Consider the following 26,484-nt stretch of genomic DNA (forward strand, 5'->3'; position numbering starts at 1 on the left):
GAAGTAAAGTGGTGCCAACCCTAATAATTCCTCGGAGCAATGCTGAGCCGAGCGGAGCCGAGTTTGGCCGAAGTCAGGAGTTTTGCACCCCTGGTAACACACTATCGCACCGCACCGCGATCTTGTTGCGCCGCACTAATAAGTGAGAGCGAGAAAGAATTATCTGTTTCAGAGATATAGCTACCTTAACAGTAGCTAAATACGATTCCAATATGGTTTGTCAAAAATCTTCAGTGCACGGTCTTGATATAATAAAAGTTTGTCAAAATCGTTGCAGACTTCTCTTGGTCTAACTCTAGTATTTTTTGAAAAGGGTTGGTACGGTGACTGGAAAATACTTTAGTCGGTCACGGTTGATTACAATCGAAGCCAAATTGTACCATGTATAGATTCCTTAACAATCAGTTTGGCCAACATAAAGGTGGGTAACCATTCACTCATTCATCCAAGATAATGGGGGGGGGGGGAAAGGAAACGACTCTTGAATTGTTCGATCGATTCGTTCTCGTTCGCCAGCCGTGCACCCGAACGGACTGAACGGCGTCACTGGCTAGCCCGACCCAGATAATATTTTTACTCACTGATCTAGTATATTTTGCGTGTATCTGATATATTTTGATCTATTCATAATATAATACTGTTATTTGATGCAGTAATCTAGTTTATAAGGAAAAAATCGTACCGTAGATATTATAACTACGTAGTAGGATTAGGTAATAGTAGTACTACCTAAATGAATCCGTGGAGCCTGTAAAAGGAACATTAACTCAATAGTGATATAAATTAAGTAATAAGGAACTGTATGGACTCTCAAATTGTGGTTTATCCTTGTGCATAAGATAGAAAACCAGTCGTTTCACTGACTTACGAAATGATGAGCCGCCATGTTGCCTCGGCACAACAGGGCGTGGCGCATTCGTGAAGCTGTATAAAAATAAACTGAAGTAAAATTTTGTCAGATTCATCATGGTAAGTTACATTTGTATTACATTATTAGAGAAAATATAACCCATTGAAACTTGTATTATACCTAGTAGTAGCGAAACTTGAGAACTACGCCATATTGATTGCATGCTTGTTATTGACGACCTCGTTTTATTTGGACTTTGGACCCTTGGTAATATACGTTGAAGCTATAGCATATTGGGATTTTAGAAAGTTTATTTCACTCATTAAAACAATTACCACGGTATATTAATAAGTAATAACACTAATAACCGCATCCATTGGCTTAAAACTATTGAAGTAAGATGACTCATCGTTATTGACATGAAATGACGGACATGATTCTTTGTCCAATTTACCTAATACCTACAACGTGGCTCTTATAAAGCCATGTTATTTACTCAATACTGCGCATAAATTTAAATCATGTTGCAATCTAGAGCTTTAAATTAAGCATATTAGCTATTTGATTGCTTTGTGCAGTGTATTTTTTCACTTGGCCTCGGTCTATCGTCGTAAACGAATTCCAGATATAGTATCAGTTATTTAATATACAACTACGTATCCGTGTCCGCGCCTTCTCCCGCTTACGATTAGGTCTGTATCGTTTCCCCTCATCCCCAGGAGCTGAATTTGTACCTATAATAAAAAAATAGGGTCAACCGGGATAAATGCGTCTTTTATCTTCTGAACGGAACATTTTGGAACTATTGCAACCCTCTAGTATGGTCACTGAACTTTTAATGTCCACCGCTATAATAGTTATAATATGTTTTCGAAGATATCTTCAAAAGACTCATTTACCACGAGACGCATTTAACCCGGTTGACTTAATAGTTGGGTCCACACAGAGCGAGAATACGCGCGAGGCGATTTCCTCGCGCACAAAAGGCAAGGAAATTCCCTCGCGCGCATGCTCGCTCTGTGGGGACCCGGCTAATGACATAAAAATTTCATCAAAATCGTTTTAGTAATTTAGCTGTGAAAAGTGGTAGTTGCGTTGGCATCTGTAATGAATGACCAAAAACAAAAAACTGTCATGTTGAGCGAACGGGACCGGACCCCACATTTTTTTCATTTTGAAAATCTATCCATAGCCCATGAACACAGTGCGGATTACCCCGTTTGGAGAACAATGTCCTCGGCCTTTTTCTCGCATAAAGATAACAATAGTTGCCATAAATAGGTACCTACCTAACTTAAGCCGTTGACTCGTCATTTAGAAAGTTATGCTATAGCTATAGCCTACTAAGGCACCGAAAGCGGTATCATATCGCTGGCTCAATATTATTTTTATACAAGGTTCTTCCGATTCCGATTTCATGTACATTTTAGTTAGGTTGATTTATTTAACATAGTGCATATTTTGTTACCGTGTAACAATTCTAATGTTTTTATTTTAAGTTAAATATAGCAAATTGATTTAGGTTTGACATTTATAGCAATTTTAACTTACCTCGTAAAAGAGTAGCATGGCCGTATTTGCTATTCTGCCAAATATACCTACGGCCAAATGTGTTCTGGTGTTGCGCTGATCTTTAGCTGTGAATGCAATTACCGGCGATGGACCGTCATTATTTTCTTTAACTGATTATTTGATTAAAGGTGCGTTGGTATTGTATTAATGTTGTGAGCAAAAATGTTTTGGTAACTACAAATCTGGCATACTTGACGTTAAACTTGACCTTGGCGTGTAGACAACGTAGGTATACGGGATTTATAAATTGTGTATATAGCTTTATTTAGCAACCGGTTGATTTTTGTTAACCCTTTGAACGCCACGCTTATCGTGTGCGGCGCGTCATCGTTAACGTTGGTATGCACGAAGGTTGATATTGGACTGTAGTAGCCGCGCGTCATTTAACGTCTTTGACGGTCATAGGGTTAAATTATTATTATTAGATAGATTTGCAACATTGATAACGTATTTAAACAAGCTATTTTAGGAGGGATTTTTATTTGCGCGAGCCACTGGTTCTTAACTCCACGATCAAGGTCTGTGTTTTTAATGATCGCAGCGCCCACCCGAACTTGGTTTTGCACGCTTAAGGCCTGTGCACTCCGGGTGCGACTCTTATAAGAGACGGCACACCGCATGCATGACGTGAGTACGGCTCGACATTTTACCGCACGTGTGCACGTCTACGCACACGCACCCTTGTGCTCTGGCCTTGAAGATAAAGGCCAAAGCGATGTGCCGTCTCTTATAAGGATCTGTATAATACAACGCAGACGTACGCGTCCACGCACACACATCCGGTGTGCACAGGCGTTCACTTGTCAGTGATGCTGATGGTAGTAGGTCAAACTTTGCAAGCATGGTGGCCTCTCCAAATGTCACCGATGTCATTTGGTCGATCGATTGAATTCGTTGCTCTACCTTAAACGCTTCACACCGAGGTGTCAATTAACGGGATTATTACCATAATCCCATAATCAATAAAATATTAATTTAAACTTATCACATTTACTTATTAAATGTCCATATTTATTAATTGTCATTTACTAATCATCGAGACAATTCTAACAAACTCAAATTCATCAGGGTTGCTTTGTTTTTACTTTACCGTCAACCGGGGTGAATAGGGATGGCTGGGGTGAATAGGGCCAAAACTTAAAATGTGATTTACCTGACAATTTCTTAAAAAATACCCACACGAATTGTATTATATGATTGAAAATAGTCGTAGATTTTGTATGATACAATTTGTATTATTAAGACATTGTCAGGTCACCTTTTTTGGTTTTGTTCTTATTCACCCCAGCCATCCCTATTCACCCCGGTTGTCGGTACTTCGTTTTTTTTTAGCATTAGAAAGAAGGTAAGCGATATTGACGTGACTTTTTATTGAAAAACACTTGAAAAATAAGTTGCAGCTAATATATAACAATTATATGTAAAGCATATATTATGATAATTTACATTCTTTTGGTTTCAAGTAATAAGCAGTTACTATTTTAGCAATAGTGTTTTTCTATAAAAGACACATCAAGATTGTTTACGTTGTTTACCCTTTTTGTAATTTTACATACAATGTCGATATCAACTTGCCCCCCGCCCTAGTTCCTTTATAAAATATAGGTTTTAATCAAAATAAAAAGGGTTTAAGGATGTCACTACTGAACACGTACAGTCACCTGCAATAATATCTTCAACAACAAAGTTCACAAATATATACAGGGTGTCCCTAGCCATTGGACAAAGCCGAAATGTACATATGCATTAGGATATTTAGAACCAGTATACAAAGTATCATAACAATCGGTGTAGCGGTTACGAAGAAATTAACAAATTACGATTTTTTTACTTTGGAGCAACCTGTATGTGTTAGTAGCTTCTGAGGTAATAAATAGTATAAAACCTTCTTCGACCGTTTTGATTATCTTTTTTATTTATGATATTAATAAGATTCTGACTTTTGACAAATGTCATAATTGCCGCACATTTTCAAACAAATTGTCAAAAGCACTGCCAATGATTAATACAGTATCTTTCTTTTTGTTGTGGATTATTGGAAATAACTTGTTTGATAATTTATTTTTTATCGTTTGTTCTAATAAAAAAAAATATTACCGTTAGAGCATTTCTGAGAAGTAACACTACGTGGGATTTCAGGGTTTGTCCAATGGCTAAGGTCACCCTGTATTTATGACATGTTATTATGGCTCCGCAAATAATATTGTGTCAGATATTTATAGTCAGGGTAGGCTCGATAGTCGCTATATGCAGCACTGGTCGAACCCGCACCGTTCCTTAGTCCATACTTACATACTAATATTATAAAAGGAAGTCTGTCTGTCTGTCTGTTACCTCTTCAAGCTGACCCGATTTCTTAGACGGAATTTGGTATAGAGATTGTTTGAGTCCCGATCAAGGACATAGGATAGTTTTTATCCCAGAAATCATCCCTTTAAGGGGGTGAAAAGGGGGGGTTGAAGTTTGTATATGACACCGTAAGATTGCAAACCCGTTAGTTTATAATCTAACGTAGGTTAGGTTAGGTTAGATTATAATCTCCCTACCGTCAGTTTATAATGTAACTAGCGAGATTATAATATGACGAGTGTTTACAATTTTACGGTGACATATATAACAAAAGTTTGAATTATAATAATAGCTGCCTACCTAAATTAATAATTCCACGCTGACGAAGTCGCGGGCAAAAGCTAGTTTCTTATGAAATGTAGTAGATATCTAATAAGTTATGTACTAACATAGTCTTTATTACAAGTTCCTGCATGTATCCGAAATAAATTACAGTGAATTTCATTTATTACGACCTTGGTTGTAGCGACCATTCGGCTATAGCGACGTAAAATCCAAGTCCCATGAATTTAAAGCATATTTTAGTACAAGATTCATATGGATATAGCGACTTCGGGCGTAGCGCCGAATTCGGGTGTAGCGACGGTTTTTAATGAACCATTTGTAACAAGTTCTTAGAAATACCATGCAGATATTGCGACCGGAGTCGGTCGTCAAAGGACAATAGAGCTTTACTTTCTTATCTTTTGTTTACATCGACAGATGGTTAGCAAATGTGGTGACCTTTTGTTTATAGGTAGATATTAACTAAGTAGGGGGTATAGCCTGAACACTCGTTCCAAACGTACAAACAGCAATACTCCTAACTGTACATCGGTGGACCTTATTACAAAAGGCATAAGGTCCACCGATGTACAGTTAACAGTGTGGGCAATGGTACACACGTTTCGGATTTAAATTTATAAATATGTCTTTATCTTTTTAACTTTGCCTATAACGACTTCCGGATATAACGACGAAATTTCGGTGGTCCCTTCATCGTCGTTATATCCGAAATCCACTGTATTTTTATTTTATTTATTTATACCGCTTTATTGACTTTATTGTGTAAGATATTATTGCATATGACTGTACAAAGTCCCAAATTCTGCCTTTAAATTAGTCTTGAAAAACGTGCAAAAATGTTTCAGCTATTTTCAGAGTATTGAATAAGTTTTAGAAGCACAACATTCACTTATAAATTTGACCTAACAAATTAAAATCGGGTCAAATTCATGGATATTTATGATGTATGTATACAAATATTAATAGAAAATAAATTAAAAACTAAGTACGTAACAAATCAAATTATTTGAATATTTTTTTGTATTTTTTGAGTTGTCAGAAGTACACTACTGTAGGTATACGTAAATAATAAAAACATACATCGGGGTTTTCGGTGCAAGAATGTTTGACATTAGCCAAAGAGTAGGTATTGTCCTAAAAACAGAATGTATTTGAGCCGGTCTCTGCTTAGTGAAAATAATGAATAATATTAAACGACAGATTAAATTAAAAAGTAATATTTTCTTGTATTTATACAAACTTTGCTAAAGTTAAACCAAGAAAAGTCTGCAGCGATTTTGACAGCACACGCAGTGCAAGTGTTATTTATACGTCAATTTCATAGAAGTTTTTCACCACACCAACGCTAGGAAAATATTAACTTAAAACATTAATCAAATCCAACGAAATGAACGTTATTTAATACATATCAATATCATTCAAAATCATCATATAAAAGTTAATTCTAGTCGCCGACATCAGATGGCCTACCGCGAACCACGTTCGACGTGTTGCCTCCCTGTCACACTTGTTAAGTGTAAAAATATTGGTGCATATAACTTACTCAAAAATATGCCCCATTGTTCTTAATTCGCTGACATAAGAGCTATGGGACATATGTTTAAGTATGATGTGTTCACCCATATTTTTTACTTGACTGTACGAATTTACAAGTGCGACAGAGAGGCAACACGTCGAACGTGGTTCGCGGTAAACCCTCTGAAATCAACTCAAAATTTGCATCAAATTTCTTCTCCACTCTTGCGAATAAAATGCAACTTTCTGTTCCGTTTTTGAAAGATAAATAGGGTCTTTACGAGCTTGTGTGGTGAAAATAAAATTGTATCATAGTATGTGTAACATTCACAAAGAGGTCGTTATTCATTAGGCATAATATGACGTTTTCTCAGACTAACCTATGTTTATCTCTACTCTTACTCAAATCATTTCCGCACCGAAAACTCCGATGTATGATTATAAACTGACATTGATGTGACGTGTGATGTGTGATGACATACGAAAAAAATTACCCTTAAGTCTTGGGCACTTGAGCCCTTGGTCACTTTCTTTGTATATTATGACATGACATTTCAATAATTGATAATGAAAAAGTTAACTAAACCTATAAATTCAAAAAGTTTATTTTATATTATTAACTTAATTTAAATCATGTAAAATGCGCTGTAGTGCCCGTATAAAAAAATCTCAGCTCATTACCTTGTTATAAGTAACTATGTATTTAAGGCTCCAAATGACTCATTATTTTTATATATAAACAAATTGACATTATCAAAGTAAATTTGTAACATTGACAATCGTTCGGTACTGCGAATAACCATTAAACATTTGGATGCCATAAAAAATTGTTAGGTACAATACGTTAAGCCTTCTTTGATACCAAAATACCCATTGAACCTTAGGTAAAGGCATGAAGTGAGAACTTAAACAACATATGCCTTGGTCATAAGTAATCTGACTGTGATCGAATATACAACTAAAATACATACTTAACACCCTTATACTACTACCTTCGTAGAACTTGTTGTTCTTAACGACATTACTTGTGATGTGACGCTATTTTGCAATATAACATTTGTTTTTTTTTACAGCCACGCATTGATCCGATCCAATTATTAAATTGCCTCAGTGTACTCCTGTCTCCTGATGGTGGTATTAAAAGCAGAGATGAAGTTCAGAGGCTTGCCAAGTAAGTTTTTATTCCATTTATTAATGTTTTGGCATTTTCTTAATCATTTATACAATACAAATATTATTGCACACCTCAATAAAAGCAAACAGCAACACAAGTAGAGGTAAACAACAGGTGGTCTTATCGCTAAAAAGCGATCTCTTCCAGACTACCTTTAGGTAGCAGAAATTAATAAATTTACACAATGTTAATAGGTGTAGCAAATGAAATGAAAGAAATTTATCACAAATACACACTATACCATGCAAATGAAAATACATACACATAGTTAACTAATAAATTTGTTTTTTTTTTTCAGCCTTATGACAAAATTTTCAAAAAAATTGGTATCTAAGTGCATATATATTCAAATATTGAAATGTACAGAAACTGATTTATTGGGTTTATTTATGGGATCAGGAGGCTGGCGACTTGTTCACATGTGGCTAACAGAGAGCATAGTCGCCAAAAATTGGCCCTTAGTTCGAGAACTATTAGAGCTTTTGCTATTATGTCCTGTCGACATAGAGCATTTAAAAACAAATAATTGCCCTAAACTCGTCAAAGAATTGTCCAAGGAGGGCAATCAATTTGGTAAGTTAAATATTTTTATATTTATATACGTAGGTACAATGTTTTCGTAGAAAAAAAAATTCTGTCGTTTTAGACGCGTTAATACAGTAACAATGCTATCACGATTTAATAATTTGTCCATTCCTAGTAAATTTCAAGTTGGAACTAGAAAGTACAGTCACCTGCAATAATATGTTACTCCGCGAAGGCCGCAAAAAAATGTGACACGCTCTTATGGCGCTACAAATAAGATCGTGTCAGATATTTTTGCGGCCTTCGTTGTGTAACATATTATTGCAGGTGACTGTACCTAGTAATTTCGAAAACTATTATACCTGTTTATTTACCAGTTTTATGCGGCTTATGATCGTATATTTTACTAATGTAATATGTTTTGTTGTAGCTATTCGAGCACTTGCTTCGAAACTAGTGGAACAATGGCTTAAAACCGTTAAAGGTGAACCTGTTATTCCTGTGCAATCTGCAGAGATCCCCCAAATAATATTAGACGCACAGAAAGAAATCAATACAGACTTAGCTACAAAAAGCGAAGTTCCCGACTTTGACAAAACAGATCAAGATGAATTTGAAATAAAGCCTGAAAACGTCAAGCAAGAATTATCTACTGAGAAAATAGAAAGTAATGGACTTGACGACAAAAAAGAAGTGTCAGATAAAGAAAAAGAAACTTTGCCTGTTTTGAAAATTACATTAAAAGATGGAAAGCAGATATTATCACAATTGGATGACGCAGATAATAAAGTTACAGAAAAAACTTCGGATAAGGAGAAACCTAAAGATAGACATAAAAGCAAATCTAAAGATAAAGAAAAATCGCATGATAGTAGTTCCAAATCCAGTTCCTCAAAACATTCGAGTAAATCTGTATCTTCTAGTGACAAACATAGAAATAGTAAATCGGATAGTCCTAGTCACCATAGCAGTAAGGATAAGTCTAAAGATAAAAGTAAACATTCTTCTCATAGTTCTAAGACCAAAAGCGATAGCGGACGCAGATCCTCTAGTGAAAAATCCAGCTCTTCCAGTAGCAAATCAAAAGAAGAACGTAGCAGCAAGTCATCGTCTGAGAAAAGCAAGAGTAAGGAGAAAACTAAAGATGATAAAAGTGAAAAGAAGAAGGAAAGCTCCGAAAAAACAAATGAAAAGTCTGATGAAAAACCAGGACCTCCGTCTATTCATAAATTAGGCAAAATACCGAAATTGAGTGACGTCAAAAAAGAAAAACCTTCAATATCTATAGAAATTAGAAAACCAGATGAACCTAAGCCTAAGACTGTAAAAACGTTTCATTCTAAATTTAGAAAGCATGGTCTTGAAGAAGAAGTTAAACCTCCGCCTAGTCGGGCTTCACTTTTGAATAAAAAGCCTCCTCCCCCTGCGTTACCACCCACAGTATCGATACCTAAAAGACCATCTCCAGTACATAACGAAACCCCACCAGAGAAAAAGCCAAAAACTGTCGAACCTGTTGAAAAGCCTGGCGCTATAAAATTGATACCACCTAAACCTAAACGTAAGTATCATTCTACTATTAACTGTATTGTTACATTATTCATTTGTTTTATTTTTGCAGGTTTCGCTCCGTGCCAAAGCCAAGTGCCTTCGAGTGTTATTAAATATTTAATTAGATATTTCGACAGTGGTAAGTCAATAATGTATAACATAAAGGGTTCCAAAGTGATATTTTTGTCTGTAAAGTATTTATTACAAATAAACGGTGAATTAATACTATTCTTTCGTTGAATATTGACCTGATTTGTTCAAAGACAAGCGTGAGGTGCATACGCTAGCCCGGCACGCGCCTTCATTGGTTCCGTGCAAGACTCGCTGCAGTGCTGTTGAGAACAACTGGTCTCTACGGCTGGAATCTACGGCTGTCTGACAACCAAGGTCCATATGAAAAGGAATAAAGCTACTACTTACGATAGTTTTCGACATAGTATACATTACATAATATGCAACTGGCAGTAAAAAAATGTCGTTATGAGTAACAAATATTGGCTGTATGTGTATGTAAAAAAATACTATTATAAGTAACTGTCTCGTGTTAAAAGGCTCCACATTATATTCTTTTTCTAAACGTGACGTAATTACGCGGTCCATAATTCTTTTTTTTTTTTTACTAGTGCAAATGCTTCATTTACAAGAATTGTTGACCGTGTACAGACTTGATTTAGTATCAATACACATTCTAGAACACACCGAGTCATACACAACTATCTATACTACTATATTAGATGCCAAAAATCGGTATAAAGTGTGCTTAATATTAAATACTACTCTGAGTTTCCGGAGTCTCGAATTTGTAACAGCAACAGAACCAAATAAATAGTAATTATCTGAACGTCAAGTCAAAATTATAACTACTTATTCTATTTTGAAAATTCAAAATAGGTATTCAACGATAGTGTGAAATATCCATTTATTTATTCGTCGAGTATTTTATTTAATGTGTAACGCATGGACTTCATCTCTTTAGAAAGCCAATATAATTATCAGGTTTTGAAAGATCATTTTTTATGTCATGCTCAATACCGCGATTTCTCAAACTGGAGACATTGATATCGATTTAAGACAATAATCAGCGACGAGCTTGTTAAACCCTGAATTTTATTGTAGACACGCAAATTTGTCCTTTTTGCTGTTTTTATTTTGTTCTAATTACAATTTACTATTCTGATATCAAGGTTAGAATTCGAGTCAGTCCATCATACCTGTAGCTGTATTTATGAATAAGGTAAGGAGATGGCAACGCGACTGAAGAATCCTCTTTTTCTACTCGTAAGAAGTCTCCGGATCAACATTACAATCTATGCGTGCCTGAGGAAGCTTGGCCTGAATTGAAATATTCTGCTGTACAAGGTCCTCGGTCTTAGATTGGGATGGTTTTGTTCACTCAAGGCCCTTATAAAACAGAGTCGCTTGATTTAGGTTGCTTTATAACTTCAATGATCCTCCGAGGTGACATATTTATCTCTGGCTTGTCAGATACATTCGGTACGTGATTTTAATAGATCAAACTGTATTGAGAGGATTGCAAAAGCTAAATAGAATGAGAGTCGATCATGAATTATGAAAAATACACCGTGGGGCCGGTTTTTTTTGTAAATTTTGTTTTAAATTAGTTTTTTTATTATTATTTAAGAGTTCGGGAATGCGTTGGTAAATTTAATCTCGTTCCTGGGACCCACGGTGTATATACACAAGAAGGTACATCCTGGCTTTGTCGTTACAAGGTTACCTATAAAAAAATCCCCTTTCATATTTGGTACTTAGCAGAATAAATGAATATACCTAATTGGAAAATCCAATGAAGAGTATTAAAAAGTGATATGAAATAGAAGGCCGTTATAGTTTGTTAGGCTTTGACGTCGTAGGTATACGGCGTGTATTTCTGATAAAATCGCAAACTTGAGAGAGTTGGTTTTAGTGCTATGAACAGATTTTCTTAAAGACAATAAATTGAGTTATACCTACCTCGTATTTTTAGCATTAGAAAAATGGTAAACAATCTTGACATGTTTTTTTTATTTTAAAACGCTTTAATAATCATTGATTACTTATGAAACCACAATAATGTAAATATGTATTCATGTTGCTATATAATTGTTATAAATATTTGCTGTAACTTTTTGTACACGACGTCAAGATTGTTCACCCTTTTTCAAATGCTAAAAAAAATGAGGTATTACTCATATTTGAATCTATTTCGAAGCAGCAGTGTATTGCGTACAGTATAGTATAGGGACCGTGCATGTTGGAGGGGCTGCCATCTTGTGACCTAAATCGGAAACTCGAACTTGACACTTCACGCCAAAGCAGGGCTATAACCGCAGAAATCGAAGTTCGCAAATTGCGGGCATCTTCATCTGTCACTCTACCTTCGCCTTAATTGAAGTAAAAGAGAAAGACGTCCGTAATTTGCGAACTTCGGTGTTCACGGTAGGCCCTTAGGTGCTGTCCCCTACAGTGCACGCAAGCTCCCTTGCGCTTTGTAGTGTTCTGCCATCTTGTGGGGTAAATCCGAAGATATGACACATTCGTCAGGATAAAGTTTAGCCTTTTTTTTTTCGAACGAAAACGGAATTCCTCTTTGGACAGAAAAAACTTAACTTTGGTGTGAAAGATTTGGAATTATCCTGTGATACTTCCACCAAGGGATCGAACAATTTAAATATTCCCATTCTCACGAAATTAGGAAAAAAAAAAACAGGATATAATTTATCCTGACGAAAGCGGAATTTGACCAAGTCCGTTTTCGTCCGAAAAAAAAGGCTAAAATGTATCCTGACGAATGTATATTATATCAATCCGAAACATAAACTTGACATTACGCGCCAATAATCGAGGGTCTCTTGTGCTGCCCCGTACAGTTCATGCACGTTCCCTAAACCCTATACGTAGTATAACCACTTGCGACAGTTTTAACGTCACGTCAGTAAGTGCGCAGTTTGAAATAAAGATAAGTAGAGATTGCGTGGTGGATTATTAGAAAAAAAAAATACACCTGAAACATCATATTCCACTGCTAGTTACTATATATTATGCACTAATGAAATTAAGTAATTTACATGTTTTATTTAAAAATTAAGACTTATTTTCTTACAAAATAATACAGCACGCAATGTACAACACGTCTAAAAATATCGATACGGACGAAATGCCAATATGCCTATTATTATTATATTAATGTAGTGTATACATATTTAAAGCGCTTGTCGGTATCGATATTAATTTAGACGTTCCTGTATCATCATAACCTACTCTGTATTTATTCAAAACGCACTTGCTGACGCGACGTCACATGTGATGACTTCGCTACGCAATACATTGCTGCTTGAAAAATATATCGAAAATTAACTATGCTATTTATTAAAAAAAAATCGTTTCATAGCATTAGTTACCTACGTCTCGTCTAATTTCTCTTAACATTCGCCGTGTTCAAGGGGTTTTAAACACTTAGGTTAATAATCCTGCATGCTAGCCATTCACTAAATCCAACAAATCTCTTAAGTAGATATATGTACACACTACACTCTATTTTAGACTGCATTAGAGTCAAATTGATTATACTTAATTAAATAAATTAATGAACCTGAACTCCTTGCGCACATCGATCGTCAGATCAGCTTGATAGATATAAAAGCTAGTTGCAAAATAAAAGCGATTAACATTTTTAGTGTTCCGTACAAAACTTTGTTCATGGAACACTTATGGGATCACTTCGGTCTTGTTTTTATTAAGAATCTGTTAGTTAAAACTTAATAAACATGTAGGTATAAATAGAACTCGTTAATAATACAACATTAATAAGATTAGACGATATATGTACCTGCATATATATCTGAAAAAATAATTGAATCAAAATATAAAGCGTAATACAATCGCATGTTGGCTGTTCCCGCTGGTAGGCAATTAAAAGTATCTCTGACAACAGTAAATAGAAAGTGTAGGTTAATATAAATGGCCTAGTGTTAAACCATACATAACATTTCTTAAAATATAGTAAGGTTCTGCGCTAAATGCGAGATCAACGGACAAAAAATATGATGTATTGAGACAAATGTAGGCACATGCATGTAAGCCATTAAAATTAAATAAGTAATCGATCCCTGGATATACATAGTCATTGTTTCTGACAAACAATAGCTATTTTTCAAAGTAGGTTTTTCTCTACTCAATTCCGCGCTACAACAAAAAATGTACGGGTAGTGACATCAATTTTTTATTTACTGAAACAATACAAACTGCTGTGGACCCTAAGTACTTTAAAGCATAAATTCAATGGGCAGCAAGTTAATTTGCAGCAGGTAAGGTAAACTATCCTATTGGCTGCACCCCACCATTGGGTAACTTCAACCTATTTTAAGGCAGCAGTGGTGACTGTCCTACAAAAACGGTGTCAATATGTCTGGTACTTTACGGTGCCTGTCACTGAGTAGTTTACTGCGTTTACGGCTCTACTTTGATTTCCCATAGTCGGATCGCGGTGTCTAGTCTAGTCTACCCTGGCCATTCTATCACCGCGCTAGGTAGTGGCTGAAATGTTACGTGGCCACTCTTTTCCGATACCGAGCTTGATTGGTTCAAATTAGAGCAACGCGGTTTTCTATTGATTAGTTCACGAAATACAGTATGTTAACAACGGCGGTTACTGTAGGGCTACCGCCAATACCGAAAATCGTCAATTGCGGGCATTTTTCTCTGTCACTCTAATTACGCCTTCATTGGAGTAAAAGAGTAAGATCCCCGCAATTTGCGAATTTCGGTTTTCGCGGTAGCCCCTCTGTAACTGACCAGAGGTGAACTGAGATTTACTTATAACATAATTAAATTTTGACTAAGTAACAGTCTCATTTACATATATTTAACTACAAAAACTCCAACGTAACTATGAACCTACCTATTACATGCGTATCTCTTCGAATAATGAAATCACACGGTTATCACACTGATGCGGATCCACACGCCGCTCCGTTGTGTGAGGGAGACAGCGCTACATATATAGGGATGTCCCGCACGCACACCGGAGCGACGTCCGGATCTGCAACCGATGTGAATGTCTTCGTAATGATACCATTGCGTAACGAAAGCCCATTATCTGATTTCATTCCCTATTATTAAATTGGATTATTATCACTACACCTTATAAAACAAAGTCCCTCGCCGCGTCTGTCTGTTTGTGTGTATATATGTTCGCGATAAACTCAAAACTAGGTACTGAACGGATTTTCATGCGGCTTTCACCCGTCAATAGAGTGATTCTTGAGGAAGAACTTTAAGTGTATAATTTGTTAAGGTTTTGTGTAGCCCGTGCGAAACCGGGGCGGGTCGCTAGTAAATTATACCTAATTTCCAAGTGTGTGAGTGGTTTATCTAGTTATTTTTGAAAAGTAAGATACGCTGTAGGTAAATTTACCAATTGAGATAAAACACTTGTGACATCGACGTAACAGAATCTAGATTAGAAAACGTAAGTGCAGTCAGTTGTAAAAAAAAACCTTTGCAGCCAAAACAATTTTTGATATTCCTATTAGCAATGATAGGTAGTTAAGCATGGTGATAAATAAATAATAATACCTATTTAAGGGCGCTTGCAATAGGCTGTATATTAAATGCTTACTTACCGAAGTGTATTAGGTAGGTACCTCCGTTATCAATGTTATCAATCGCTCTATGAGGAAAGCCTGCTCTAGAAATGCTTAAAGTTTTTATTCTTCTTCCTCGCGTTGTTCCGGCATTTTGCCACAGCTCATGGGAGCCTGGGGTCCGCTTGACAACTAATCCCAAAAATTGGCATAGCTTAAAGTTTTTATTATTAGATTATAACACCATCTGTGGTGTGTATTCTAATATTTGAACAGAAACTGCGAATTTCTCTAAGATATATTTATAATTTGAATAAATATCACTTTTTCACGTTTAAAAGAGAGTTATTATGGACCCGCAAGTATTTACAACGACACGTGCTACCTCCTATGGTATAGTATACTGTTTCGATTGAAGTATTGTAATCTTTAATTTAAACCATGATTAAAAATGGGATCATATTCTAATCTGCCTCCTGACGGGCTGGTGTAACTTGCACTACAGACTGATATCTAGGAACAGAGTTGCATTTGTTTCGTTAAATTATGAAACAAAACAAAATCAACTTTATCACTTGCACAGTACTGTTACTACACGGTTCAAGTTACATTGGCGAAGGGCCTGGGTTGAATGCCTTAGTAAAATCGCCTCTGGCTGAAAATGTAGTATTTATTCTTATGCACGTTTATGTGTATTATTATTATTAAATATAATTTTACTGAATATTATGTATACTATTTGCGAAAAAAAAATTAATAAGATTGAAACTTTGACCGTCATTTATCATATTATGGAACGCAACTTGCAAGTTTTTGAAATTCTAACACAGTGGGCGGCATCAAACTTTTTTTTGGCACATATTTAATGGGGCAGCTAGTATTGTGTTCGATTCGAATTACCTACAAATTATAATAGTGTTTCTTAACCCTTTTCTAGGCCACACCAATCTACAAAGTTTTACTGAAAAATCCAAATATTCCAATAATCCAGCTATGATGATTAATTTTAAGACAATTTCCCGAAAGTGCAATTTAATTTGAACCTTAAATCGGAATGCTAAAGTTGAAATTCGACTGACGCGTATTTTGTCGACAAATCGTACTATGCCTGGATAAGGTTTAACCGATTTTGTTGTAGTTTATTTTTTTATTTTTGACAGCTATTGAAAAAAAAATTGTAGACCTGTTCTGTAGAATATAAATAAGCACAATTTCACCGTATGTCCTATAAAATCTTCCATCGAGTTACGAAAACGTATGGAACTTTCGTAACTCAACGGAAATTTACATAAGTACATTTTTTTGTCCCACTTTGGGATTTCTTATTTAACCTCTCATGTGCCGTGATTATTTTTTTCTAATATTTTCCTCGTACGCGGATCCGCGCTCCGGCATACGACGGCTTAGTAGTCCGCAGCAAGCTCGATTTTCCATGCGAAAGTAGTTACGCTGTCATTTTAGAACGACTAGTCAACAAAACAAATCGTCTCAATTATGGGTCGAAGTATTGAATCGATTCGACCTACTTAACAAATAGGTAACTTACCACCAATATTTTAGAAAAAAACCGGGCAAGTGCGAGTCGGACTCGCGCACGAAGGGTTCCGTACCATAATGCAAAAAAAAAAAAAACAAAAAAAAAGCAAAAAAAAAAACGGTCACCCATCCAAATACTGACCACTCCCGACGTTGCTTAACTTTGGTCAAAAATCACGTTTGTTGTATGGGAGCCCCATTTAAATCTTTATTTTATTCTGTTTTTAGTATTTGTTGTTATAGCGGCAACAGAAATACATCATCTGTGAAAGTTTCAACTGTCCAGCTACCACGGTTCGTGAGATACAGCCTGGTGACAGACGGACGGACGGACGGACGGACGGACAGCGAAGTCTTAGTAATAGGGTCCCGTTTTACCCTTTGGGTACGGAACCCTAAAAAAAAATCGATAGATTATAAAGTTGCCTGCATATTATATCAAGAATTCAAGATATAGTAGGTGTCGCTAACTCGCAAAAAACTTTAATAGTCAAAATAGTCAAAAATATGTAAGGTACCTACCTACCTACTTCAAAAACCGTCATGATTTTTTTAATTAAATGAAGAGGTATCTTGCAGACGTGTCAATCGATTACGTAGTTAACGTAACGTTTTTCAATTACTGAATAAATAAAACGTGATTTCTATTTTTTCACAAAAAGGAAGCAATTAGCGCATAATATTCAGTAAAATCATATATACATAATACAAATAAACTTGCATAAGAATTATTTCATTTACAGCCAGGGGCGATTTACTTCGTATTCCGGCCAGTTCCTGATGAACTTTTCTTGTATAGCCGGGCCTTAGGTTGGGAGACTATGAGTAGGTAATAATAGTAACCAATTGCTATTAGACAAAAAGCATACCCTATTTTTTAGGGTTCCGTACCCAAAGGGTAAAAACGGGACCCTATTACTAAGACTCCGCTGTCCGTCCGTCCGTCCGTCTGTCACCAGGCTGTATCTCATGAACCGTGATAGCTAGACAGTTGAAATTTTCACAGATGATGTATTTCTGTTGCCGCTATAACAACAAATACTAAAAACAATAAAATAAAGATTTAAGTGGGGCTCCCATACAACAAACGTGATTTATGACCGAAGTTAAGCAACGTCGGGCGGGGTCAGTACTTGGATGGGTGACCGTTTTTATAGATTATCGTACGGGAACCCATAGTCTAATAAAACATGGTCTTCTATTCCCAGAGTGACACGGGCCTACGTCACAACAACATGGCCGCTATATATAGCGCTATCGCATATTATCATATAGCGCTGTCGCATGATGACGTCGTAGGCCCGTGTCAGTTAGGTGACCTAGAAAAGACGGGAATGGAGTACCAGGCGGAGTATATTATTATACCATGCGGGAACCCTTCGTGTGTGTGCGAGTCCGACTCGCACTTGGCCGGCTTTTTTTTTTTTGCTATTTTCATACCTCCTTACTTTTTCATGCTTTTTCGTATTAAAAATACGTAATCATAAAAATCGAATGGTTTTCTGTATTATTTTCTCAACCCCATGGATGGGTTAGCCCCATTGCTTGCAAACTTCCTGGTAATCGCGGCGTAATTTATTCAGCATTCAATGAATTCTCATCGTTTTAGATAATACTCCCAAGATGACTATATATTTATGTGAGCTGTAACTGATATGTAGGAAGTAGCAGATACACGTGAAACAAGAGCCTAATATTCTATTACCTATTATATAGGTAATAGAATAACCTAAAGCGTTTTTGCTAACCATGGATGGCTCATGGGATTTTATTTAGCTGAGTTGCTTACAAAATCTAACTAACCCAACCCAATTAGTAGAAGTGGGTGGCGAACAAGATTTTTTTTTAATAATTTTAATAACAATAATATGCAATAGTTCATACGTAGATGTAGACGTACAGTCAACCAGTTTGATTCTAGGCCACTATAGAACGTTGTCGCTTTAACTACTCTACTAGGTACCTGACATGTACATGTACATCACTAAATAAGAACTGTCGTGGAAGATAAACAAATTGATTCATTATGACATGGTTTTATAGTGGCCTAGGAATCAAAAATTAGTTGAGTGTACGTTTATAATACGGATAAATATTACCTATGAATATCTCAGCCCGATAGTCTTTGTACGTACCTACTCTCCTCCCTATCAGCCGTGGCATCAGATTAAGTAAAATTTTATCTTTTTTGCCTTAACTTTATTAATTTGATTATCAATTAACATGCTTACTTAGATCGACTCACATACAGGCTGGGCGCGAACAAAACCACGGTATTCTGATGATATTACGAATAAAAAAATGTCACATATCAAATCAAATAGCTCATATCATAGGTCGTAATTAAAAAATGCCCGGGCAGAAAGTTTTAGTTTCTTACTTGTGTCACTTGTGTTTATTGATATTAGGTATGATTTTACCAAATTTTATGTCTTTTTTGTAAATTCTTTTTTTTTATAAATAAAAATAAAAACTATAAAAAGATTAAAATTTAATTAGGTACCTATAGTTCGTTTTTTTTAGCATTAGAAAGAACTTGAAAGAAGGTAAGCGATCTTGACATGTCTTTTAATTGAAAAACGCTTTTTTAAAATCAGTAACTATTACTTATGAAAGCAGAAGAATATAAATGATCGTATTAGATTCATAATAGTTGCATATTTGCCGTGACTTATTTTTAAAATGTGTTTTTCAATTAAAAGACACATCAAGATTGTTTACCTTATTTCTAATGCTAAAAAAAACGAACTATAGTCATTTAACGCTATTAAATTATATGTTCTTATATGTATTCATAGATTCATACTTTAATATGTTGGTATTTCACAACATTTTTATGTAGGTACTATTGATCTATTAACATTTTTTAGGGTTCCGTACCCAAAGGGTAAAACGGGACCCTATTACTAAGACTCCGCTGTCCGACCGTCCGTCCGTCTGTTACCAGGCTGTATCTCACGAACCGTGATAGCTACAGTTAAAATTTTCACAGATGATGTATTTCTGTTGCCGCTATAACAAATACTAAAAACAGAATAAAATAAAGATTTAAGTGGGGCTCCCATACAACAAACGTGATTTTTGACCGAAGTTAAGCAACGTCGGGCGGGGTCAGTACTTGGATGGGTGACCGCTTTTTTTTTGCCGTTTTTTGCATTGTGGTACGGAACCCTTAGTGCGCGAGTCCGACTTGCACTTGCCCGGTTTTTATTTTACCCGTATAAGTAATACTATGTCCAAGCACCGGGCCAAATAAAACTTGGCAAATCTGACATAGCCAATTTCATCAAAATCGGTGCAGCTTATTAGCGATGAAGTACGAGATAGACTAGTTTATTTTTATAATACATATATAGCATGGATATAAATATTTAAATATATTATAGAAAGCATCATATTTATTTATACACAGAGGAGCACTACCTTACCGACTAATAGTACCTAAAGTGACTAGATCATTCGATCGAGCACCAAAAAATAATCACGAAGCGTTTTTTTTTGTATTTACTTTAGAAGTAAGTAATGGTCTTTGCAGACCGAGCTTATAATGAGTAATGACCATGAGCTGCCTAGGTATCTACTCACTAATATTTTTGCGACTGCGAATTCATCTGATGAATAATACTAAGAAGATAAGAAGACTAATATAACTTGACCCATCGGTACATTTCTAACATCGGAGTCATAGTCCACCTGTGTTAGTGGTTTGCCTTCTGAATATTAGTTAGAAATTTACGCTTAAAGTATGCAGTGTCCTTATTCCGTATCTATACCTGCGCCGTGGGCTCATCTTGTAGTTGTTCGTAATACTTAACTTTTTTTGCTTTATCAAAGGTCAAACTTTTCCTTTACCTTTTATATTACTTCGTAAAGAGACGGGCCTTACGAGCACTACGAAGTGGGACCAGAAAGAAAATTGGTGTGCAAATGGTGATTGTGCACCGTTGGTGCTCATGTTCGCTCGGCGTTAAAGTTTAAAACAAGCCTATCTTTACTTTTGAAATATTTGCGTATAGCTTGACCGCTGCTCACTTTGCGAATTGGTTAACTACATCTCATATAAATATTAGTCGTAATACAAAAAGAAAGGACAGCTACAAGTTTGGTTTATTTGCCTGGCTTATTATGAAATTCGTATTCAAAATGAGCTGTTTCTAGGCTTTAATATTCTTGGCATTAATGCTAGAAACATGAGCCATATATCTAACTACCTACGGCTATTCAACTTTGTTGTGCACGTATATCTAGATATAAAATGTTCAAGGGAGATCGTTTACCTACTTGTAACAAGATACACGCAAGAGCAATGAAAACTGGTCACTAGAAATTTCCATTAACGAAGTGACCTGTTGACATTGTTCTTGAGAGTAGTTTTGTATGCGTAGGACACCTACATAGGAAGAGTTCTACAGCGTTTACTTAATATACTTAATACATATTCCTCGACCACCGAACGATATAAACAGAAACGAGACAGCCAAAATTGCCAAACATATTACAACACTTTGTTACATATTAAGTGTATATACTTTATTCATAAGAGCTTGTTGCTAGGCCTACATGAATAAAGTAAATTTTGTTTGTTTGTTTGTACATAAGGATTATGTTGCGATTTATTTGACTTCTTTGGCTATACATACCTAACAATCATTTAAGTGACCCATAAATAAAATCGACGTGCTGACCGTATTATACGAATAGTCACCATACATACCTATGCATACAAATATCTATATATAGGCTAAGCTAATAGTTTTGCTGTGCGGACTTTAAATGTAAGTCTGATGGATTTAGACATGCGGCCCGTCTTGCCGCGAGTCGCGAGAAAAAGACAGACAAAAAGTTACGCTTATCACTGGAAGATGCGCTATGTACTATACCTATATAACTACGTCACTGATAATTCTACGTGCCGACCTCCGTAACAGCCCGTTCACACAGGGTCTCCGTTTTACTGTTCCGTTTTATCGTATACGTTTTTTTTCATTGATGGCGTATGGAGTTGTATGAGCGACTTCACATATGACACAGTATTCAGTATACAGTAAAAAATGTCGGTCCGTTAAATTATGACATTCCGTTTTGTCATCGAAATACTGGATGAACGGAATACGTATCCGTCATGTATCCGTACGTTTTTACTGGATATAAACTGTGTGTGGGGTGCGGGGCGGGGGGAGCTCTTTTGTTAAATATATTGTTGTTGTTGATGCTGTTGTTTGTGCTGTTGTTGGTGCTGTAGTTTTTGTGTAGTAGTTTGTTTTCCAGAGGGAAAAGGAAATGAAGTTGTACTTTTGCTAGAAAGAAAAGATCCGTATGCGAGCACTTCATTCCCGCAGCTCGGCCTTCGGCCTCGCGTGCTTGGGAACTCGTAAGGGACGCTCCGGGCCTTCGGCCCTACGCGGAGCTCGGCCGTCGGCCTTCGCTGGGTTTCGAAGCTCAGCGTCGGGCCTTCGGCCCGCCGCTTCGCTTATTAAAACACTTGGGATGGTTGGTTTTGCTCCGGGGCTCAAGCGGGAAGTTGGAGCTTAAAACACGACCCAATAGTAAAAGTGTCTTGACAAGCTCACCCTCTCGTGTGACGCGTCGGGCCTTCAGCCCTACGCGGAGCTCGGCCTTCGGCCTTCGCTAGCCTCGACGCTTCGCCGTCGGGCCTTCGGCCCGCCGGCTCCGCTTATCAAGACAGTTGACTTGGTAGAACGCTGGGGAGCACTTCATTCACGCAGCTCGGCCTTCGGCCTCGCGTGCTAGCGCGTACGTAAAGGACGCTCCGGGCCTTCAGCCCTACTCGGAGCTCGGCCTTCGGCCTTCGCTGGGTTTCGAAGCTCAGCGTCAGGCCTTCGGCCTTCGCTGTGTTTCGAAGCTCAGCGTCAGGCCTTCGGCCCGCCGCTTCGCTTATTAAAACACTTGTAGGGTTGACTTTTGTCCTAGCGCGCTGAAATTTTGGTCACGGAATCTCAAAGCCCCCTAGATCCCTACGAAAATATTTTTTTTGGAAAAATGCTACAATTGTGGGAAAACTGGCCACTTTTATTTTGTATGGCAACTTTTAAACGGTGCGAGATAGGTGGGGGGTGCTCGACCAAATGTCATAGAGGGCCCCGAGACAAAACAAACTGCATTCAAAAAAATTAAAAATAGCCGACTTTTTTTTTCAAGTTGGTCCGAGCGCGCTGAGATTTGGCATGCGGCGAGCCTGGAGACCCAAGATTAACACGTAAAAAAATTTTTTTTGAAAAATCGAAAATGGCGGTGGACACGGGCCAAACTCAAATTTCCAAGTAGATTAAGCGAGCCCGAAGGGCGAGCTTCAGGCTGGGAGGCCGAAGGCCGACCCCGCGGAGGGCCGTTAGGCCCGGAGCTTCATCCCGAATGTCCAAGCGTGCCCCACCCCCAGTAATTTTTGGCGAGGCCGAAGGCCGAGCTGCGGGAATGACGAACAAAGCAAAATCCTATACAAAAACTGTGTTAAGCGAGCCCGGACGGAGACTATGTGTGAACGGGCTCTCAGTTAATGCCGGATACGTTGAACGTTATACGGTGCCTATGTGTGAACATAGCATAATTTTTTGTTGTATCCGTTAAAACGGGTACCGTAAATACGGAGACTCTGTGTGAACGGGCTGTAACGTAGAATGGTGTTTACGGATTAGTAGGTATAAGGTTCATATTATTATACTTTCTGGCAAATATCAATTCACGGACACAAGACGATGTACGTACGAGTAGCTACTAAATAATAAGTACCTACTCAATATTTGTATGAAGTCATCAAATTTGCTTTGTTGGGAATTCCCTTAGATTTATTTTGGCTTACCTATACACCGCCAGAAACGGACAATAATTCGGTGAAAACAAATGAATGGATAACGCTTGAAATAATATTGATAATGATAAATGATAAGAGTAAATAACAAAACTTGTTTCTGATATTAAAGCTTGAAAACAGACCGTCGTGAGAAAACTAGGTCAAATTTATTTTCTGTACTTATATACCTACCTGCGACATGCTTTCATAATGTAAGCACGTATTAAACTCATATATATTATATTACTTATATTAAGTACATTCATTTGCCGCTACGCCTTCCTTTCCCTCAATAATAACTTTCAAATAGGTATAGGTTTGTTTTGCAATAAATTGCATGAATTTAATTGTGGACCCATATGTTATACATTGTTGACTTAAGTAGATTTAAGCTATATGCCAAAGGACGTGAGACTTTATTGCTAAGGTGTTTAATTGCTGTGTTGATTGTTTTTATTTATAATTATTCTTCATTTCGGGACTGTCAGGTCGCCTTGTACCAAGTCGATAAGGATTTCATAGTACGGAACATTTTATTAAATATCTATATTTTTTGTTGTTACAGCTATGCTGTTATTGGAGAGCGACATGTTTATGGATGCCCTTAATGCATCAGCAACTAACAAAAAGGAGCCAAAGAAGAGAAAACGACGTACCAGCGGCTCTAAAGATGGAAATGCGTCGACTGATGGCTCCCCGCCGCATACTCCAAATTCCATTACCAGTCCGACAAGCGAAAACAAATCGGTGCCGCCTAGGTTTTATCAGGATACTTTGGATACGGAAGAGGATAAAGATAAATCAAGCGATAAGGTTACCGACAGCAATGACAACAAAGACACGTCGGATAAAGAAGCTGAGGAATCCATGGACACCGCGGAGCCGCACACTTTGACGGTGAATGGTTTAAAGGGTGTTTTATGTTATCACAAGAAGAAAGGTCCCAAGAAGAGCATAAAGTGGAAACCTGAACCCGAACTGGAAGAGATTCAATACTTTGAGCTGGATGAAACGGAAAGGGTTAATGTTACTAAGACTTTTACAGATATGAAATATCTGGAAAGGATACATGAAAGAGACGCTTTCCAAAAGGGAAGGAATCTTAGTAGTGAAGATGTTATGGGGGAGAAAACAAGCTGGAAACCACTAATCCCTATTGATACGAAAGGACAAGTGCATGTTGACCACGGGAAAAATAGTAAAGAAAAAGACATTCAAGCTATTCGGCAGAAAGGTACATTACAACCCCTTTACTTCCATAAATCGATGATACCTGATTCTCCATTAGAACCTGACACCGAAACGCATACATACTCGGAACCAACTACTATTCCTTTAGAAGATGTTACTGGTAATCAAGATACTACCAGCGACTTCAGGAACATGCCGTGGCCAGAACCCAAAGGCAATGCTCCACCAGTATCGAGTAGCAATATTAATATGCCAGCAATGTTTCCGAGTAATATGACACAGTTCCCGAACGGCTTTCCACCTACACCCTTCCCAGGCGCGCCTGGTTTTCAAGGACCGCCTGGAATGGGGCCTGGCGATTGGCAAAACGGTGTGCCTCCTCAAATGATGCCAAATGGTATGCCCCCTGGAATACCACCGGGAGCGCTCGCGCCAGGAGTGATGCCTCCAGCAAATATGCCGCCAGGTATAATGATGACTCCTGAAAGCATGATGATGACTCCAGAAATGTTCGTAGGCGGCCCTAATGGCATGTTTCCTCCTGGAATGGTTCCAGATGGGTTCAATATGCAGCCGAATATGTTTCCTCCCGATTTCAACATGACTGGTCCACAGGGACCTCCTGGCGCTGATGGATTTTCTGGTCCAGGAAATTTCCGTGGTTCTATGAGAGGCCGTGGTTCCAGCGGTCACTGGCGTGGCAAAAACTCGGGCAACTGGGACGGCCCTCAAAGAGGCAGGGGTGGGCATTCTCGTGGAAGCAAAAGGCCTGTTTGTATATATTTTCAAAGAAAAGGATCATGTAGACAAGGCGACAACTGTACGTTTTTACATCCTGGTGTTAATTGTCCATATTAAACTTAAGTAATGCTACTGTTGTGTAATTATAATTAGCTTATAAACCTATTTTAAACTCGATAAATTATTAAGAGTATATTGTCGAGTAAAATGAAGATAAGTTAATTGATTTGTAAAGACTGGTAATTATATTTTAATTGTAAATTTGTACATAAAATAGGATAGCGTTTATACAAAACGGTGCAAATAAAAGTTGCAAATTGAATTTATATCTGTACGTGCTATTTTTTTCTTCCTAACCTGAACGAGAAAAGTAGGAAAGCATAAATCAGGGTTGCTTTAAACTCAAGGGCGACTTAGTTTTACATCTTAAATTCTTAACCATTTCGCCGCCATTGACTTGATATAAAGTACCCCACACGCCACGACTTTGATATGTTATACTTACGGGTACTTTATTACTTTTTAGAGTTCCGTACCAAAAAGGTACAAAAGGAACCCTTATGGTGCGACTCTGTCCGTCTGTCACATCGAGGTCACATCGGTAAATATCTCGAGAACTACTGAAGCTATCGATTTGAAATTTGGAATGGTTATGAACAACGCTAACCCAAACACATTGGAAGTGTAATTTTTTTTATAAATTATGGAAAATGCCCAACATAAAAGAGGGGGGCACATAATTAAAGTCTAGTTACTAGGTCGAGTGGGATATCATTTGAAAGAGCTCAAAGGATATAGCAGG

General features: G+C 37.2%; 1 protein-coding gene across 1 annotated transcript; it reads left to right on the forward strand.

Annotated features, from left to right (window-relative positions):
* Nucleotides 1-491: 491 nt before the first annotated feature.
* LOC134790765 (serine/threonine-protein phosphatase 1 regulatory subunit 10) lies at nucleotides 492-26,008 on the forward strand. The gene is made up of 5 exons (XM_063761689.1): nucleotides 492-969; nucleotides 7,645-7,742; nucleotides 8,044-8,318; nucleotides 8,701-9,831; nucleotides 24,316-26,008. The coding sequence occupies exons 1-5, from the start codon at nucleotides 967-969 to the stop codon at nucleotides 25,797-25,799; spliced, it is 2,991 nt and encodes a 996-aa protein (XP_063617759.1). The 5' UTR covers nucleotides 492-966; the 3' UTR covers nucleotides 25,800-26,008.
* Nucleotides 26,009-26,484: the final 476 nt, after the last annotated feature.

The sequence above is a fragment of the Cydia splendana genome, chromosome 5 (assembly GCF_910591565.1).
Source record: "Cydia splendana chromosome 5, ilCydSple1.2, whole genome shotgun sequence".
Lineage (NCBI taxonomy): Eukaryota > Metazoa > Arthropoda > Insecta > Lepidoptera > Tortricidae > Cydia > Cydia splendana.

Coding starts and splice junctions, on each gene's coding strand:
- LOC134790765 (XM_063761689.1), top strand. Junction 7,743..8,043: donor GAAGTTCAGAGGCTTGCCAA/GTAAGTTTTTAT, acceptor TTTTTTTTTCAG/CCTTATGACAAAATTTTCAA. Junction 8,319..8,700: donor CAAGGAGGGCAATCAATTTG/GTAAGTTAAATA, acceptor GTTTTGTTGTAG/CTATTCGAGCACTTGCTTCG.